Raw genomic sequence first — 20398 nt, forward strand, 5'->3', positions numbered from 1 at the left:
TGTTATTCAGAACCTAAACTTTCCTTTAGCACATTGAATTTCTTAAGCCCTTGGGGTTTTTTACCATGTCAATCAATGCAGTGCTCTTTGTTAAATCTCCTGACATGCCAGAGCTTAAACAAAAAACACCCAAAAAGGTTTTGCTCAGAGTTGTTCATGTTTCCAGCAATGGGTGGCATGGCAACCATTTGCAGCAGAGGTCAATTGCTCAGGAATTCTCCAGGCGAGGGGTGAGGCACAGAGTAGGTTTCTAAGAAGAGTTTAATGAAATAATTAGAGCAATATGCTAACAGATGAAGGTGCAGTTAACGTTTTGGTTTCTGAAATGAAACACACCTGGGAAGAAAACCTAGCATGATTTCAAAGAGAGGGATAACAAGGTTGTTTGTTAAAATGAAACATTTGATTCTGGAGAAAGCACAACATCTGGAGATTGAGAGATGGTATAATTTTCTCAAGTACCTAAGTGACTTAAGAGCCTAAGTCCCATTGGAAATGGGGCATATGCTCCTAAGTCACTTAGGCACTTTAGAAATCAGTGCCCAGAGTCCTAGATTGTGTTGGACCACAGTGTGGATTTGCAAGTGAGGGCCTAAGGAGGTTCTCCTCCCATGAATTTCCAGCATAGGGAGGAGCACCGTGTCCTTGGGCTGGCCTGTTCTTGGGCCCTTTCCATGCAAGGATTTCTCAGGCCTAGTGCTGCTACTGGAACTAATTACTCCATCTTCAGTGGGGGCAGAGAGGAGGAAGGGCCATGTCCCCATCTACCTCTCACTGGCCAGAAGCAGACATTGCACCATTTCCAAGGGTAGCGTGGTATCTGTGCTCCATATGGCATTCCCTGAGTTCTTGCAACATTTTGCCTGTCACGTCTTCCAGAATTTCCCCAGAGCTCTACACCCTTCCCTACTGCCTCCCAATAGCAGTTGTTGCTACATGTTTCAATCCCACCTCAATCAGTCATTTGATTTTATTCATGGATTGGGGTGTCCTCACTTATGAATTGTAAAATGTGAAAAATAGAGTGGTAATTTGATCAAAGTTTAAATTTTATTTTAAGTTCATTAGGATACACTTTTTTTTTAAATACCCCCCCCCACACACACACACACAAAAAGAATTTAGACATGGAGAGGTTTTTTTGTTTTTTTTTGCCTGGATTAAAAGGCGCACCATTAATCATTCACTGGGATATTAAGGCATCCTTCTCTGAACTTATCTTGCAAAAGCCAAGATGCCTGTGGATAAAACAGGGCTATCAGTCTGGCACTTTTAAAATAGCAATACATTCACTAAAAAGAAACAGTAACAGCTGCAACTATAGGTTTAGTCCAATCACATTTATGTAGTTGGAAAATGGAAAAATTATTGTAGCCCTAAGGTTAATAAGAATTACATTATAAAACAAAGGACTTAGCATAGAGGCATAGGGTAAGATTTTTCCAAAGCATTCAGCATTATTATTTTGCTCCCATCAAAGTAAATGGGAGTTTTACCATTGGCATCAGTGGGACTAGAAATAGGACAAAGTTGTTTGTTAATATCTGATCTGTATGTTTCTATTGCTTTTATTGCTTGGTGTTGGGTTTTATATTGTTCACCATCAACTGGGGATTGAAGACTGTTTTTAGACCTCTCCAATGAACAGCTAAAACAACTATTGACTTCCAAAATAATACTTCATATTGATAAACTGTAGTCTGCTACTGGATTTAGTTTAAATGGTTGAAGCTTTATTTCAGCAAGGAGACTCTCTTTGTGTGGATGTGGCTTCATTTAAATTCTCATAGAGTATGGCTTATCTATTGCATTGGTTTCCAAAACAAACACTTGAGCTCCTTCCCATTCAGTATTTTAAATCTTTTTAATATGTCTGTCAGTTGGCATTTGGGCCAAGAATAAACTGATTTAAGGCTTGGATCATTACACTGGCTTTATGACTAGTTTCACTGTGTTCTCTCTTAATACATTTATAGATAGCTTTGGACTATTGGATTTGATTCAGGTCAGAGTTGATATGGAGCATGAAATACCAAAATGCAGTTGGTTCGTTGGAATCAACCTATTGCTTTAGTTCAAAATTACAAGGGATATAGTAAGCATAGATCCAACCATACATAATCATAGATGAAGGGTTATCTGGAATATTTTCTGAGTGCCATGAATATTCACATTTGACAGTCCTGATCTGTGGTGAGTATGTATACTGTGTAGTCTTGCAATCTGTCATCTTCCGTCCCCCACACAAGTCTGTACATAAAATAACTGAATCTCATGATGTAGTATCACAAGCCAGGTAAGAATGGGAAATGAAGATAGAGTAAAATGCACAGGAGTATGTCTCTTCTGATATAACTACAGTTTAGCTTGGAGTGGGCAAACTTTTTGGCCCAAGGACCACATCTCGGTGGGGAAATTGTATGCAGGGCCATGAATGTAGGGCTGGGGTAGGGGGTTGGGGTCCGGGAGGGGGTGTGGTGTGCAGGAAGGGGCTCAGGGCAAGGGGTGCAGGGTGCAGGAGGGGTACTGAGTGTGGGAAGGGGCTCAGGTCAGGGAGTTGGGGTGCAGATGGGGTGCAGCAGGAGGCTCAGAGCAGGGGGTTGGGGTGTGGAGTGCAGGAGGGGTTCGAGATGCACAGTGGGGCTAAGGTAGGCTCCCTGCACCTGCCCACTCCAGGTCTTGTGCTTTTAAGGGCCCCACGGGCTGGTGCGAATGGCTGGCATGGTGAGTCCCTGAAAAGACAGATCTGTCACTTCCGCCCTGGACCCTGCACTTCCCTAGGGATGGCCCTGTGTGCAGTGCTGCTGATTGAGAGTTATGTGGTGATGATAGTGTAAGCTCCCTAAGAACTGAAATTTCTCTTCTTAATTGCTACCGTGGCTAGGACATATCCAAGGTTCCCCCTCCAGTTTAATTGCTCACAAACTCACATGACAGTTCTTGTGCAGTGCTGCCTGACATCTATAGAACTGAATGTTCTATTCTATTCATGTTGTTATTGTTGTATTGGGCTCGTCATCATAGTATTTGAGCACTTTCCAGTAGTGCATGAAGCAACATGACTACACATCTGCCAAGTTTTATTTGTTCTTTCATCTTTTCCTCAGAGGGAGAAGCATGTGCAGTGGGGGACCTTTGTCTGTATTTTTTTTTAAATTTACCTGTTATATGTTTATGTAAGAGAAGGCAAGGTTAAGGAAATGCACCTTGCACTTGTTGTGGAAGGTGCTGAGGTTAGGGGTGGTCCATAGTTCTTGAGGGAGTTCATTCTACACTCTTGGACCATGCCCAGAGACAGTTCTGTCTCTAGCACAGATGAGTTTTGGTCTTATTGTTTATAGTTTCATTGTGCCAGAGGAGTAGCGTTGTTGACCATGGGCTTTGTCCTGGAGCTTTAAATGGTCTTTTAGATATCCTGGACCCAGGTCATGGAGTGCTTTCAAGATAAGGACTGAGACCTTGACCTTGATTCAAAATTCTGTGGGAAGCCAGTGTAGAGAGCTGATGACAGATTTGATATGTGCATGGTAGTCTGTATTGCTAAAGAGATGTGCTGGAGTTTCCTAAGGCTTAGGAACCTGTTACCCAGCTGAGAGGTAATGCAGTCTTGAATAACTGAGGCCAGGTCTCCTTCTGCCAGGAAGGAACAGAGGTTCCTAGCTAGGTGAAGATGATAGCAGCGTCCTCAGGTAATGCTTTCTATGTGAGATCTCAGCATCAGTGAGGAATCCAAGAGTACTCATAGATTATGGACTGAATTCTGTAATTGTGGGTGTGTATCTGCAACCAACGGAGACTACACCATGGCTGCAATCTTTTCAAAGTACTTTCCTTGGCCCACCAGCATCATTTCTGTCTTGCTTGGGTTCAACTTCATCCAAGAGGCCACCTTTGTAATAATGGTGTAATTGTTTATGGTGACGGATAGGTAGAACTATGCATCATCTGCATATTTCTCAAACTTAAGTTCGTGTTGTTTGACCGGTTCAGCTAGTGGTTGCATGTAGATGTTGAAAAGCACTGAAGAGAGAATTGATTTTTGTGGAACTCCACAAGTGAGGGGTCTAGTGGTGGAGGTGCCATTCCCCATCACTGCTCATTGGTGGTTGGCTAGGACAGAAATGTCCAGGGTGGTTTTCTTTAGTGTTTGTTGGATTACTATGTGTTTGAAGGAGAAAGCGAAGGTTCCTTCTTTGAATGAAGTATTGACTTTTTCAGTCAGGAGTGGTACCAGTTGTTCATGATTCTTTCACAAGCCAGGAAGGGCGTGGGTCTCCTCTTTTGCATGTCATAGGAGTTTGGAACAGAAGTGGGTGGGAGGTTAGGTTAATGTTACACACAAAGGGTGAAATGCTGATTCTATTGAAATCAATGTGAACTTTGCCTTTGACTTTAATGGGGTCAGGATTTTGCCCTGAATCTTGGGCCTTGCAGCCCCAGAGGTGAATCATGGGTTTAAGGAAGGGCCTGCTTTGCTTGAACCAGCCATGAAGATTTTGTCTTCAATGCATACAAGACCAGAATGCGTTGGCAGGGATTTATAACAGAAAACAGTGTCTCAGTCATGCAGACTGATGTGCTGACATCTTCAAGAAGTTGAAACTTCAGTAGGACCTCACAGCATGGAGTGGCAATATAATAAAAGTAAAATAATACTGTTAATATGACCCCTATTGTATTAGAACTCCGTGAATAATTGCCAACAAACAATTTATTTGGAAAATTCCCCCTCTGTCTTTTTTTCCTGCTCCTGGGATGTCCATGAGCAGACCAGCATTTGCCAAATACACCAAATACAAAGTTTTCTCTACTCTCTGTGAGTTAATTGAAAACAGGTCATTGTGACTATTATACACCAGGTTTCAGAGTAGCAGCCGTGTTAGTCTGTATCCACAAAAAGAACAGGAGTACTTGTGTCACCTTAGAGACTAACAAATTTATTTAAGCTTAAGCTTTCATGGGCTACAGCCCACTTCATCGGATGCATAGAATGGCACATATAGTGAGGAGATATATACATCTCTACTCCAATATAATGCGACCTGATATAACACGAATTTGGATATAATGCGGTAAAGCAGTGCTCCGACAGGGTGGAGCTGCACACTCCGGTGGATCAAAGCACTTTCGATATAATGTGGTTTCACCTATAACACAGTAAGATTTTTTTGCTCCGGAGGACAGTGTTATATCAAGGTAGAGGTGTATACACATACAACAGATATTTGATATTTGTGCTGTGTTGCTGAGTTGTGATTAATGACGTCACTTGGTATTTTTCTGTTGTTGAACTCAGGATGTAGCAAGAAGGAAGCAATAATAACCACATTAAGTTAGAACACATAAAACAACTACTGAAATTGGAAAAGAATAGCTTGACGTACTGTTGGCCAGTTGGATGTGGTGTGCAAATTAGTTATTAAACAATGCTCCGGTTCCCTGAAATCTTGATAAATTATGTTTCATAGTTAAGTTAATTGTATTTATTTTTAATCATTACAAATATAAAAAGACCAACCATTAAAACCAATGTTTAAAAACAGCCACATGCACAGCAGTTTGATGACTAGCTGTGTTCTATCGTGTGCTTTGCACAGATCAAGCACTCTTGATAACTTCATTTAGCACTTTAGACCAAGCAATAAAAGGGTTTGTGTTTGAGTGTCCACTTCACTTTTGATTTCAGTTTGCTGTTCACGAATTGTTTCACATTGCACCAGTTGAGGAAATAAAATACATCACTATGATGGGCCCAATCCAACTCCCAGTGAAGTCAGTAGGAGCCTGTCTACTGATGTCACTGGAGTTGGTTCAAGCCCCATATTTGTACCTCACTACATTTTATAAATTTCCATCACCTTATTTTCTTCTTCTTTTCTGTGTTTAAAACTAAAATATATGCCAGCAATAAATATGCAGCAATTCTGCCAGATGGCACTCAAATCATATATATTCAATGAAAAATGAAAAGACCAGACTTGTACATAAAGGCCGAATTAATCTTTGTAATTAAATGGAACATTACTTTGCCATGAACGATTCTAGCTTTCAAACTAGATTTCATGCTAATTTTTCAGAGAACTATAATTGTATTAATTTTTAATTTTCAGACTTTCCAAAATAATAATCTTCTTAAGGTCGGTAGAAACAAGCTTTTTCATACTCATGAATTTTAATTTTTGCAGGTATTTCAAAAACATTTTTATAGTAGATACAGTATTATTTCAGTGTACAGGGATATGCTGATGCTTGAAGCCAAGTATTTTTATATCATGATAAAAATGAGATATAGTGTAGCACATTGACAATCGTGATAGTCTTTCTTTGGAGTTTGTTTCAGCTATGAATATACTCTAGTAAACATATACATAGATGGGTGTAATTTAAGGTAACTGTAACTTACTTCCATTTTAATGACCCTTTACATTGCCAGGGTGGCTTAAAGGGACCTTAGTGTAAATGAAAATCAGGCCCAGCAATTAAAATGATCAGTGAGAGGGTCACTGGTAATGCTCAGATACCAAGGCATGGTAGAAGAATCTGAATAGAACAGAATGATGTTCTGTTGCTCTGAAACACAAACATTTGACTTAGGCTGGCAAGCCAAGGCAAGTTAATTTTTTTAAATTTCATTTTGCAATTGCAGCCATCTGGTTTGCAATACACTTGGAATCAATAGAAATGGGGAAAAAATTATGGGTGAAGTCAATAGCAAAACTTACACTGATATCAATGGAGCCAGGATATTTTTTTTCACTTGCTCTGTCCTTCCCCCTCTCTCTCTCCCATGCACACACACAATACATATTCTGCAATACGAAATAAATGGTAAATAACAATTGGCTGTCAATGATATTTAAATCAGTTGGTAAACTTGCTATTAGAAAGCAGATTGTCCAAAGCCTCACTCTCGATTGGCCATTTTGATAGTATCACAGACATGAACCAAAGATGTATCAATGGTGCACAACTGGCATCTCACCATTGAAATACATACAAAAAGAGGGAAAGGTTAAGAGGTGATAATACGGCATCTTTGGGGTAGAGGGGATAAGGCTTTTCTCCCACAAAGTGCCAGGCTGCCATTCAGCACGAGTTGGTGGTTTTTTCAGCCACACTTGACCTACAATCCAGCGTATAAACTAAGCAGGCAGCCTCGAATCCCAAATGATTTGGTATGGAAGAGAATGAGTTGAAAGTGGCCATTGGGCCACAAGCTGCTTGTGAAAGAACAACTGGGTTTCTTTCGGAAAGGATATTGGAGGAAAGGACTCCGTAGCCAAGATGTATCATGAAGGGTATTTTGTACAGCCTCATCCATGGGGAGGTGGTGTGGCTGACCTTGTCCATCTGCCCTTAAATGTAGGATGTTTCTCACTCCAAAAATGGATGGGTTTGAGAGTCCACCTTGTGTGTGAGTAATGGAATAGGTTTAAAATGAGAATAACAGGGTTGCACAGGCTGCCCTCCTATACCTCAGCTTCCTTGGCTGAACAGACAGAGTTCTACGTCAGAAAAGTTTTATGGTTCTGAAAGATTTTACTGTCTATGCAGAGGGCCGTCCTTAGGCATAGGCAGAATAGGCAGCTGCCTAGGGCCTCACTCTGCCTGGGGGCACCACTCTGCAGGCAGCCCAGACAATGTAGAAGCAGGGCTGCTGGGTCCTAGAGAGAGCCGAATGCAGCACAGTCTGAGGAATGGGATTGGCTGCTGGGGTCTCTGGGAAGGGAAGGGGGTAGGGGTTGGGGAAGGAGCTCACCTGTGAGTGTGATTCTTTCCCCCCGGCTGAGGTGAGGTGAGGCGAGGCAGGCTCTGTGGCTCTGGAACCAGTATCCTTTGTTGTCCCCCATAACATCCATTCTTCTCCCCCTCGTCCCACGGAGCACCCCCTCCTTTCTCCCTCCTCCCCAGGAGCACCCCTCTCTCTCTCCTCCCTCCCCTCCGTCAGGGCTGGGTTGGGTGAGGTGCTGGGGGATAGGTAGGGGGAGGGCTGGCTGGCTGGCTGCCTGCTGAGGAATGAAAGTGAAAGTAACTCACTTCCTCGGCAGGCAGCCAGGACTGGAATGTCACACAGGGCTTGGCTGGGGTTAGCCAGATGTGTGAAAAATCAGGATAGGGGATTGGGGTACAGTGATCAGATATCCCTATTTTTTAGGGACAGTCCCAGTTTTGGAGTCTTTTTCTTATATAGGCTCCTTTTACTCCCCCCCCCATCCCTGTCCTGATTTTTCACATTTTCTGTCTGGTCACTTTAGGTGGGGGTAATTGGTGCCTATATAAGACAAAGCCCCAAATATCGGGACTGGCCCTATAAAATCAGGACATCTGGATCTGGCCACCCTAGCTGGGGAGCGCCTCTACCCCGGGCTGGCAGCTGCCAGAAATCCATCTCATCCGGGGGGAGATGCACAGGGCAGGATGAGCGGCTGTGGCTCCATGGGTGCCCCGTCCCTGAGACCAGATGCTGTGCTAACTTCACCATGGTCTGTAAGGCTGGTGGTGGTGCCCATTGGCGTGTGATTGGACCTGAGGGTTTGCTGCTGCTGTTGCCACTCTTCACCCCAAAAGGTGGATTTTGGGGTCCTGCAGTTTTCGACCTATCTCCTCCTCTACTGCAGCTGTTGGACCAGCAGGCTGGGGGGTGAGTCAAGCATGAAAGCGGTACTGTGTTGCCATTTAGATTGTCATTTAACAACTTTGTTTGCCAAAAATTCTTGCTAACAATCCTGAATCCAATTTCAATATTTAAAAAAAAAAAAAACCAATATCTTAACAACTTAATTTTCTGTTTTTGGCTGACAATTATTAGTGACAAGTTTGGTTTGAGGCAGGGAGTGGGCCAGTTTTCATCAGAGAAACCAAAAAATTTGACTGACTTTCCTATAGCCTGTTACTCCTGATAAGAGCCCTCCAACAACTGTAATTTGCTCATCTCCTTACTAGTGTATAAAGCAGGGGTCGGCAACCTACGGCACACGTGTCAAAGGTGGCAGGTGAGCTGATTTTTTATGGTAGGCAGCAGCAGGCTGAGCGGCTCAGCCCATCACTGCTCTGGGGTTCTGGCTGCTGCCCTATTGCCAGCTGGGGATACCAGCCATCGGCCCCACCCAGCACCTGCTGCTGGCCTGGGGACCCCCAAGGAACCTCAGGCTGGCAGTGGGCTGAGCAGGCCAGCTGAACCACTCAACTTGCTGTCAGCCTGGGGTTCCATTCACTCAGCCGGCAGCGGGCTGAGTGGGCTGGTGGCGGGCTGAGCAGGGCTGGTGGGGGGTTGAGTGGCTCAGTCTGCTGCCAGTCTGGGGTGCCAGCAGCACTCAGCCTACTGCTACTCCGGGGTTCCGGCTGCCGGCCCCTTGCCAGTCAGGAGCTCAGCCGCCAGCCCCACTCTGCCTCCTGCCAGCCTGGGTGAGCTGAATCCCAGGCTGGTAGCGGGCTGAGGGGGGGGTTGGCGGCTGGGATCCTGGCTGGCAGGAGTTGGTGGTCAGAACCCCAGACCAGCAGTGGGCTGAGCAGAGCCTGGGATCCTTGTCTAGGGTTTCAGCCACCAGCCCGCTGCCGGTTTGGGGTTTCATTTACTCAGCTGGCAGTGGCCTGAGCAGGACCGGTGGCCAAGACCTCAGATAATAACAATAGTTTATTTATATAATATAGACATAGAGAGAAACCTTCTACAAACATTAAAATGTATTACTGGCACGAGAAACCTTAAATTATAGTGAACTTGGCACACCACTTCTGAAAGGTTGCCGACCCCTGGTATAGAGTGACCATATGTTGTACTAAGATTCTCCTGCCTTTTTTTTCCCCTGTGAGTCAGTATAACTTTTGCCAGCCCAGAAGTTGGGCAGCCAATGTTTTACATTTTCACAATGTTTTCTCCAACTTTCATAAAGTAAATACATAGTTAATGAGTTAAAAAGGCCAGGGACACTTCTTTGTGAAGAATCTGTACAGCAGATCATGCCCATAGATGATCCAGAAAAGAAATTTGAGGTTGAATTTTTTAATGTTGTGTTGGATAAGGCAGTATCTGCTGTTGATGAAAGGTTTAATACCTTGCAAGTACACCACGAACAGTTTGGATTTTTGTATGACATAACTAAATTCAACAAAATAGGAAAACAAGAGCAACTAATGACAAAGTGCAAGAACCTAGAGAGCCTCCTGAAGCACAGTGATAGTTTTGATTTAAATGGACTTGAACTGTACGAAGAATTGAGTACACTGTCATCAATGTTGCCACATGCAAAATCGGTGATGGACATTGTACAGTTTATTCATACCCACAAACTTGTTGACATATATCCTAATGTGTACATTGCCACTCGTATTCTACTGACAATTCCTGTAACAGTAGCATCAGGAGAACGGAGTTTCTCAAAACTAAAGCTCATTAAAAACTATCTCCGCTCTACAATGAGTCAGGAACGCTTAACTGGTCTTGCTATTCTTGCAATCGAACAAGACACGACTTTGTCTTTGTCATACGATGACATTATTACTGATTTTGCAGCCAAAAAAGCCAGAAAGATTGCTTTTAATTAAAAACAAATCTTTGTTTCAATACCTCTTCTTATAAATTTCCAATAACATTTTGATAAATTAAAAAAAATATATTATTTGCATCATTCTGTCATATCAGAATTTTTTCTATAGTGCTGCTTCTTTAGTGCTAGTCCATCAGCATTACAGTGTGCTTAATTAAGTTAAACTGATTTTAATAACATGAATGTGGCAAGTTTTCCAATACTATAAGCTTATGTTTGTGTTGCTAAGAGCAGATCAGGCACAGGGCACCAGTTTAATAATCTCGCCTAGGGCACTATAAATCCTAAGGCCGGCCCTGTCTATGCACATAGACTCTTCAAGGTGAAATCAAAATCTCTGAGTGGGGCAGGGAGGAGAGCAGTATGCACTCATCAAGATCAGACCATTAACACCTCTGGTTTGAGGCCAGGGTCCACCTTTGCTCCTCTCAGCATGACGACTATGCTTGATTGATCTGCTCACTGAGATTGCTGGGCCTAAGATGGTTTCAGAATTCTGTGAGGTTTACAGCTGCTAAGGATCTGGAAGGCCATCTGAAAAATGCCAGTGTTTTTAAGGGATACTATCATTTAGTGTGCTTTTTGTTATTTGCCTAAATATATTTAACAATGTTGATCCACGTTTCGTATTGATTGCAGCTTTCAAAGTCAACGCAGTATTGGAGTAGTTAATCCACATTGATTCTTTGAATTGTTTTTAAAAGGGCAATTGTTCATCAGCTAATATAAATTATTTTGTTTCTTTTTTGTTGGTTTAATCAAAAATGTTAAGGGCTCAATTATGCAGATGCAACACAAAGACTGCTTAATTAAGTGATTAAAATGATTACTTTGGAATACATGCAAGACATTTGAGACTAACCTAACTCATTTAAGCAGGCAACTTAGTGGAAATTAAAACTGATGAGTTTTCCTACTTGCCTTCTTGAGACAGATATAGTAGCAAATAGCATTGAAAACCCTAAAGTAAAGTACCAAAGTTTTCCAATCCATCACAAAAGTTCAGTCAACTGGACAAAACAGCATAAGCAGGGCAAAAAATAGATGCTGTCTACAGCTGAATTCTGGTTCTTTCCTGTTTTCTCAAGCATTTTTTTAAAAAAATCTTCAGTACCTGCTGTGCCTCATGAAGAACTAAGAAAACATTCTATTTTAGAAGTAATTTGGCTCATTTCATATTTCCCATAGAGCATTTGTCTTCTATTGTTTTTCTATCACTGGGGATATTTGTATGACAATGGGATCCTTCTTGCTGAAGAGTTCATCTGTTCCTGCTGTTAGTTTCTAACCTGAAGTCGTAATCTTCTGTTTGTGACATCTTAATTATTTCTACAACAATTAATTGTGATGTCACTAGTAAAAGATAATAACTTCAACTGGGAAATAAGCCCTAGGAACAGATTAACTCTCTAGAGACAAAGATCCTGTTTTCTTGAAAATGAGGGAAGTTAAAAAAAGGATGTTGGGGGAAAACATTGTAGCATTGCTTCTCCCCATCACATAGACTCAGACATTTTAAGGCCGTATGAGACCATCATGATAATCTGGTCTGACCTGCACATTGCAGGCCACAGAACCTCACTCACTCTCCTCCTGTAATAGACTCCTAACCTTTAGCTGAGATACTGAAGTCCTCAAATCATGATTTAAAGACTTAGTTACAGAGAACTCACCATTTACACTAGTTTAAACCTGGAAGTGACCCATGCCCCATGCTGCAGAGAAAGGTAAAACAAATAAATAAATCTAGGCAACCACTGCAGTCAAGGGGCTTCATATGGGTGCAGGGGTGCTCTCACACAGATCAGCATGCAGGATTGGAGCCTATCTGCTGAAGATGGGGTTTATTTGAAAGGGCCATGTAGTTCTTTAGGGTTCTCCTCTTCAGCCTCTACATGGTTTCAGATTTTTGTGTTGAAAGGATCACATTACTAGAGGAAAGTTTTAAGGAAAAGTCCTATAGTCCTAAAGGGTAAATTGATATCTGTCTTCCTAAACCACATGGACATATACATTTTATACCATCCCACTCTATCCCTTTCAGCTTATTCCATGCATGTGTCTTATTTTGTTTGGTTTCCCCCCTCATCTTTTAGACTTTCTTTCTCTGCATTTTCTCTAGGAAATAAATTGTTTCCATAGTAACTATGGATGGATGTCCTTGGGGTGGGACAAGTTTAGTGCCATCCACAAACGTATTATAAAGTTAGTTTATGTAATTGTTTCCAATTTGTATCATTATTTTGTAACACATAAGTGCAGGCATAACAGTTACCCCGGCTGAGAGTATATATGTGTGTGTCTGTGTGCACATACATAAATATGTTTTGTGTGTGTGTATACACATATATAGATAGATAGAAGATGTACTGAATATAAACACTAAGGCAAATTCTCACAAATGTGAAACAGAATAAATCCAAGTTAATGTAAAAATGTAAATTGCATTATTTTAATGTTCCTATTGCCTTTGTATTGAGCATAGGAACACACAGGATTCTGTGCTATTATTGGGAACAAGTATTTTGAGAAATGGAGTCTGTTAAAACAGAGGCGGAATGCAAAGACTTTAATTAGATGGCTCAGGTAGATGAGCAAAAGACAGTTCAACAGCATGAACTGAAGAAACCACATTCTCCGTCAGAAAACTGTAGCCACATCCTTGTCTGGTGAGATCTATTTGACGTCAGTGGAATTATGCTGTGTTTATCCCAGCTGAGGTTCTGACCTATTCATATCCATGTCCCGCATACATCTGAATAACTGGGCTTGCTTCAGCTGCTCTATGGTAGTTATACAGGTCACAGGATGTTAAAACACTAAAAAGATATAAGTTGTGACCATTAGATTAACTTTGCTTGCAATCCTTAGTGGGGTTTAACTCTTAGGACCAGATTATGTGCTCAAGGACACTTGTAATTCTGTAGTAACTCTACAGGAGTCGGTGGAGTGACTATGTAAACTGAGAGCTCAATGTGGCCCTCAGTGTTATAAACTAAAACTGATTTGTTGCACCTAGGTGAGCTGTTTGAGGTGAAATCTGGATGCCATTTGGGAGGCATAGTACTGTGCGGTCCTTTCAATGAGGAAAGAAATGCATTGTAAATGCTTAAACCGTCCAATTTTTTTTCTTTCAAAGGCAAAAGCGGTTTTGGCAAAAGTGGGCTACCCTGAGTTTATAATGAATGACACATATATTAATGAAGACATCAAAACAGTAAGTGTTGTGACAAAGTTCCTCCTCTACCTTGGTGGGTCCTGCGCTTATTGGCAGATTTGCTGACCTCAGTGATCTTCCCCACAGTCTGGATCAACTCCTCCTGTTGGGACTGAAATGCAGGAGTTGGGAGGTTTGAGGGGAACCCGGGCCAGCCCTTTGCTCCGGGTTCCAGCCCAGGACCCTGTGGATCACAGCTGTCTATAGTGCCTCCTGTAACAGCTGTGTGACAGCTACAACTCCCTGGGCTACTTCCCCATGGCCTGCTCCAAACACCTTCTTTATCCTCACCACAGGACCTTCCTCCTGGTATCTGATAACGCTTGTACTCCTTAGTCCTCCAACAGCACACCCTCTCACACTCAGCTCCTTGTGCCTCTTGCTCCCAGCTCCTCACACACACTTCCTCTCCTCTGGCTCCTCCCCGCCTGACTCCTCTCCTCTGGCTCCTCCCCAGGTGCCCTGATTAGCCTGCCTTGATTAGCTGCAGGTGATCTAATCAGCCTGTCTGCCTTAATTGGTTCTAGCAGTTTCCTGATTACATTAGTGCAGCCCCTGGCTCTGATCACTCAGGGAACAGAAAACTACTCATCCAGTGACCAGTATATTTGCCCTCTACCAGACTCCTGTACCCCACTGGTCTTGGTCTGTCACAGTGTACAGTGTATAGTTTTCTTCCTTTACAGTATGTTGCGACTGTTTTTTGGTCTTTTCCCTTCAGTCATCCAAAATCAAAGATGTTACATCATTTTTTAAATAAAGGTGGTGGTGTCAGAAAACATTTACATTTTTTCCCTTGCATGGCACACTTTGCTTGTGGCCTTCTGCTTGATTTGCCCCATTCTCTTATGATTCTGAATTGAGCACACTGTCTCTCAAGACTGAAATCTTAAAAGAACAATAAAGTTAAACGCACAGTCTCGGTGCCAACTTAGCTTAACCACAAAGGAAAGAATTGAGCATTGTGATGGGGTAGATAAACCCCATGCTGACAGGGAAGGATATGAGGTTATGTGCGCTAAGGTAGCCCTGCATCTCTGGCCCTGACATTCATGCAGGGTAGGGAACAGGGCTATAAAAGGAGGAAGCTGCAGTCAAGAAGGGGGAAGCCGTGAGAAGGGAGTGGCTGCTGAAGCAGCAGGAGGAATTCCCCCATGCCAGAGATCCCCCAGTTCTGTGAGGATCCAGTGAACCCTAGTGGCAAGCCCAGTAGGGAGAGACTGATGTGGCTGGCTGCCTGCCTGGCTGTAATGACTCCAGTAAAGCTGCTAGCCAGGGAGCCCTGTGGTGGTACCACTGACCTTTTAGCTGACCCCAGGAGGGGCTTGTTCTCTGATTCTGAACTCTTGCTTTTCCCGTTCCCCTAAATAAAGTAAGCAGGCCCACCATGGTGGGGCCCACTGCAAGGACTAAGAGGTTGGGGCTTGGGATTGGGCTGAACTTGTGATGGTAACTGGGTGTGGCAAGGGAGGGAGCTTGGGAGACCCTTTTTACAACATGTCCACTGGAATATTTGTTTTACAATAACACTGTGTATTATGTATAACTTGGCCAATACAACAGATTGATTATTGTGACGCTGCTTAATCCCCATCACCTGCAAGGCAAGGGAAATAACCCTAACAAGTCATGCTCCACAGATAGTGAAGACCGAGGAGAGAGGGAAGTTTTCCCTCCCCACTCCCTGGGAAGGGTTTGGGTTAGGCAGGCTGAGGAAGAATTTATCCCTGTGGAGGGTCCTGGAAAAGAGAGAGACTGCAGAGGACAGAGTAGGTTCCTGTGGGAGGGAGAACTGATATAGTAGAAACAGAAGACTTCAGTAGCCCACTAGGGCTGAAAAATTATTCATTTTATTTGCATTTTCATCTGGACTTTGCTGTTACCCTGGAAGTGGTTTGAACTTTGTGACTTTGCTGGAGGGCTGAGCCACAGAAGACTCAGCTAGAGGCAGATGGCCAACAGGAGGCATGGGAGCTGAGGATACCAGCTACATTATGCATGGACACAAGGGGGTGTTTTAATGTTCGATGTGGCCAGCTGTAGCCATCATCAATCATTTTTTCAGAATTATCATTAGAATAAATTGATGGTTGCTAGAGTCAGTCTCTAGAGCTTGCAGCAAGCTTGTTAACTGCCAAATAAAGTTCCAATATAAAATACTGGCTGTATCATCACTGAAGGGACTGTCCCATCTGTGATGAGTTAAAATAGACTGAAAAATGAAAACAAGTCACTTCTTTTATTAATGTTTTTACATTGTATCAAACAGATGCTATTAAACCTTATGGTAAGAGATTTAAAAGCAAACAAGATAAAGCAATAGAAAATACATCTTCAGAAACAATCCTGCCATGGTAGGGTGGTGGACTAAGTAATCTAATAGATCTTTTCCAAGTCTAATTTATATGTGTCCAGTGCAGCAGTCTTCATACAAGAAGAATCCACATTGATTTAAATAGGAGTCATGCAATTGTGAGGACTGAAAGAACTGGACTTATGACAGTACAAATATTAGGGTTGATTCTCCTCTAACCTGCACCAGATTTGTGCCAGGGTAGCTTTCTTGATTTTCAACAGAGATATTCCTTGTTTCCACCTCTGTCTGTAAGAGGATGGACCAGGCCTATTAACTGTAAAATATGGCTGGGCAGTTTTAATACAGTCAAAGTATTCTTTTCAAGATAAAAATATTCCAACACAAATTTTGTATTTAATAATAAAACAAAATGACTTCCGATCATTCCCCTCAAAATAAACTTTTTCAATAAACTAATACATTTTCTTCCCAAATGTTATAAATTATTATTAAATGCTTTGGCTGTTTTCCCTAATAGTATGAATATTGATAACTGTGCCTAGAAGCCCCAGATAAGATACAGCATTATCTGTATGTAGCCCCATTGTGCTAGGCACTGTTCAAACACATAGTAAAAGATAATTCTTGCTTCAAAGACTTCTCAATCTCAGTAGACAAGACTGACAAAAGGTGGGAGAAAGGAAGTATTTTTATACCGATTTTACAGATGAGGAACCATTGCAGGTGACTGAAGTGACTTGGCCAAGGTCACAGAGGAAATCTTTGTGACCACAAATTAAGCTCAGATCTTCTAAGTCTAGTGCTTTAACTACAAGACCATCCTTCCTGGAGAACATGTTGCTTCCAGCTATAGGAAAACCTGGAATAGCCACAAACAGGACTTACATCTACATCAAGATGAAATAACAGAAGGGAGAAATATTTACTTTATCACCAGATTGTTTGCATGGACTCTCTTTTGCAATGGTAGCATTGCAAAAAATTGCTTCAGTATAACTGACGATAGTACACACACAAAAACCAACCAGATAAAGCATTGTTAAATATGGCATAGTTCACTCAGAACTCTGAGAAGGAAAAACTCAGCAAGTCTGGTCCCTGCCGAGGGAAACAGTGTAGAGGGGAAATATTGTGAACCTTTACCATCTGTCTTAATAGGATAGAGGAGAAGCCATTCAGGTGGTGGACTCACTCGCTGACATAAGCAGTATGTTTGTAAGTCTGGGCCCTAAAAATGCAACACAGTAGGTTGGTAATGAAGTTTAAATTTGTCTCAAGATTGAGAATTTTTTGAAAGAATGATTGGGATCTCAGCAAGGTTTATGTAATATTAACAGCCTTTTTTCTTGCATGGCTAGTCATTTGAGAAATATGGTAATAGATTGGAGACTTCTGGCAATGGGAACCCTCATATTGGTAAATGCTGCTAACATGAGTGATGGTAGAGCAGCACTGCTAGATTCCTTTGAGGGGGAGGTGTGCAAAATATTTGCAATGAAATGCAAAATTACTCAAACATCACTTCTCTTTGAACATTTTGTTGCATACTTTTTAAAGCAAAATGGGCCAATTTTCATGTGAAAATGGCTTTACATGATACCAGTAGAAATGCATGTTTTTCACATTTCCAACATGTACATAGCATATCATCAATATTTTTCTCAAAGTGAAATTTTAGGGACTGCAAATTGCACTAACCAATATGGCAAATATTTCCCTAGAAATCTTCTGACACATTTAATTTCACATAGCTCTAGTTTGAGTCTAGTGCTAACTTATCACCTCTCTAATTCAGAATTAAATGACTCACCTAAAACAGAAAATGTGGCTGTTTTTCATTTTAAGCACTAATATAGAGGACCCCCTACTGATTGACCTATTTGGTGATTTATAGAAGTAGATATTTGTGCTCTAGAAATTATTCTGAGCAACTGATTGATTTCACATAAACCACTAAATAGCAATCAGAACATAATGACCTACAGTCACTGACAGCACAGCCTGGATTTGAACCAGTGATCCACAGGTGAAATCTGTTTTATCCAATTATCAATCCTCTGAGCTGTCCAATGTAAACAATAATGGTTTGTATCTGTCTCCACTGTTGTGATAAAACATTTATTAGCCCTTAGGGTGTAATTTGAAAAAAATAAGTAGCTGATGTCAATTATTAAAACTCTCAGGGAAGATCAATTTTTGCTCATAAACTTCTCATGTTTAAATGCATGCTTACACTTAGATTGTACTCATCAGTTGTTAGGCTCATTAACTCTTTGTGTGTGCCCTAGACCTGGATTAAATGTAATTCTGCTTTGTCCAAGCAATTTTTAACATTATCTTATACCCAAATTTGTATGGCTAGATACTGAAAAACACATAAGCCTCCCATGGTATAGTAGATATCTGGGTATAACATTTGATTATGGCAATAACTGATAGAAGAAAATAATAAAAATGTTTAAATCCCCTAGTTTTAAAAATGGTATGAGTATTTGGTTTATTTAGAAAAAGATTTCTTACTGACACCTATATACGGTAAATAAGGGATCCAAAACCAGTTAGCTAATGACTCAGAAAATATTTTGAAACAAAACTCTTAATGCAATAGTGTTGGTTAATGTTACCCAGAATGTTTGGTGTCAGAGCAGAGACTTGAACCCTGACATCCTGAGTCCCATCGCGTTGTCTTTACCACATGACCATCCTGTCACCCAAGGTGATGTACAAAGTGTTGAGATCCTCCTGTATACCTGCTCTGCTCATGACCCTTCCCTTATTCAGGGTGACCCTAGAGATTCCACAGTGTGGAGGTCCTAGGGATGCCTTCTGCAATGGGGTGGATTTTATCCTAACTGCTGTAATGTGAATAATGTCATTTTCTTAACCAAATCATTTTTAGTCATTATTATTATCTCCTTACTGTTGAAGTTCTGATTCTTTTCATGTCATCTTTGTGTCTGTTGGTCATGTTTAATGGTTATGATTTATTTACACAGATGAAGTTTTCAGAAAATGACTTTTTTGGCAACGTATTGCAGACCCGCAAATATCTGGCCCAGTCTGACTTCTACTGGCTTAGAAAAGAAGTTCCAAAAACAGAGTGAGTAGGCAAACATGTACCTTGATTAAAATTGCACACAGCGCCTCATTGTGAAGGAATAATACTACAGAAAAAAAATCAGTAGTTACTCAGAAATGCTTGTAAATATTTATATCTTAACAAACTTCTTAAAAGTTCTGGGCAATCCTGTTCCCGTGCAGCATCACACTCCTCATATTCATGGAGCTTAAATGTTTAATTTAATGAAAAGAAAGAGTAATTGAATCTAAATTAAAATTGGATTATTTCTCTTGGTCCCAGTAAGAATTTAGAATGGCACAGCAGGGATTTTATTCAATACATTTTCCATTAATAGAATATTAAGAGATAATATTGTTATTACTAATAGCAGCCAGCATTGTTAGTTACCTGCTGTTGATAGCAGCAATGTGGAATAAGAGATAATTGATTTCATTTTAACGTTTTAAATTTACTTTTAAAATTACAATATTAAGATGTATTATATACAATAATCTAACATGTATGAGTAATCAAATCCTTGAAATTCCAATTAAAACATATACAAAATCAGTTAGTGTAATCGCGCTGCATAAAACCTTTAAAGTAGCACTGATGCATAGCTACGCTGGTCATATTTCATATGTGTTGTCATCTTTAGGTTTAAAGATCATTTTTCACATTACAACTAATGTGACAGTTGTCTCCTGTATATTATTAATCCCTGTAAATCAGATTCTGTTATTCTTACTCATGTTGGGTTTCACCCAGAGGGTAAGCTGGTTCACCCCAGTACAGCGCACCAGCTCTTGCCAGTATGCTGAACCGGGGCAGATCAGCTTCTCCTGGTGGCAATTTAAAGGACCTGGGGCTCCCAGCAGCGGCTGGAGCCCTGGGCCCTTTAAATTGCTGACGGAGCACTGGGGATGCGGCAGCTGGGCTCAGGCAGTGATTTAAAGAGCCTGAGGAGCCTGCCGCAGCTACTGCCCCAGCCCTTAAAATAGCCACCATAGCGCACCACTGCCTCCCCAGGGCTTCTGGGATGATTTAAAGGGACCATGGTGGTAGCAGCAGCCGGAGTCCCAGGCCCTCTAAATCACTGCCCGAGACCCCGGCTGCCTCTGCTACCCCGGGGCTCCGGCAGCATGGCTTGGGTGGAGATATAAAGGGCTCGGGGTTCCCACTGCCACTACCCTCTGGGGCCTGTTAAATCATCACCCGAGCCCCGCTGATGGATCCCTGGGGTAGCAGTTGCAGGG

General features: G+C 41.8%; 1 protein-coding gene across 1 annotated transcript in view; it reads left to right on the forward strand.

The window, feature by feature from the left end:
* The window catches only part of PHEX (phosphate regulating endopeptidase homolog X-linked), a 146354-nt gene that overhangs the window by 83656 nt on the left and 42300 nt on the right, over positions 1-20398 (forward strand). Inside the window, exons 13-14 of the mRNA XM_030574851.1 lie at positions 13687-13764; positions 19078-19181. Of these exons, the coding sequence (XP_030430711.1) occupies positions 13687-13764; positions 19078-19181 (182 nt within the window). The remainder of the gene's footprint in view (positions 1-13686; positions 13765-19077; positions 19182-20398) is intronic.

Source organism: Gopherus evgoodei, chromosome 1 (assembly GCF_007399415.2).
Source record: "Gopherus evgoodei ecotype Sinaloan lineage chromosome 1, rGopEvg1_v1.p, whole genome shotgun sequence".
Lineage (NCBI taxonomy): Eukaryota > Metazoa > Chordata > Testudines > Testudinidae > Gopherus > Gopherus evgoodei.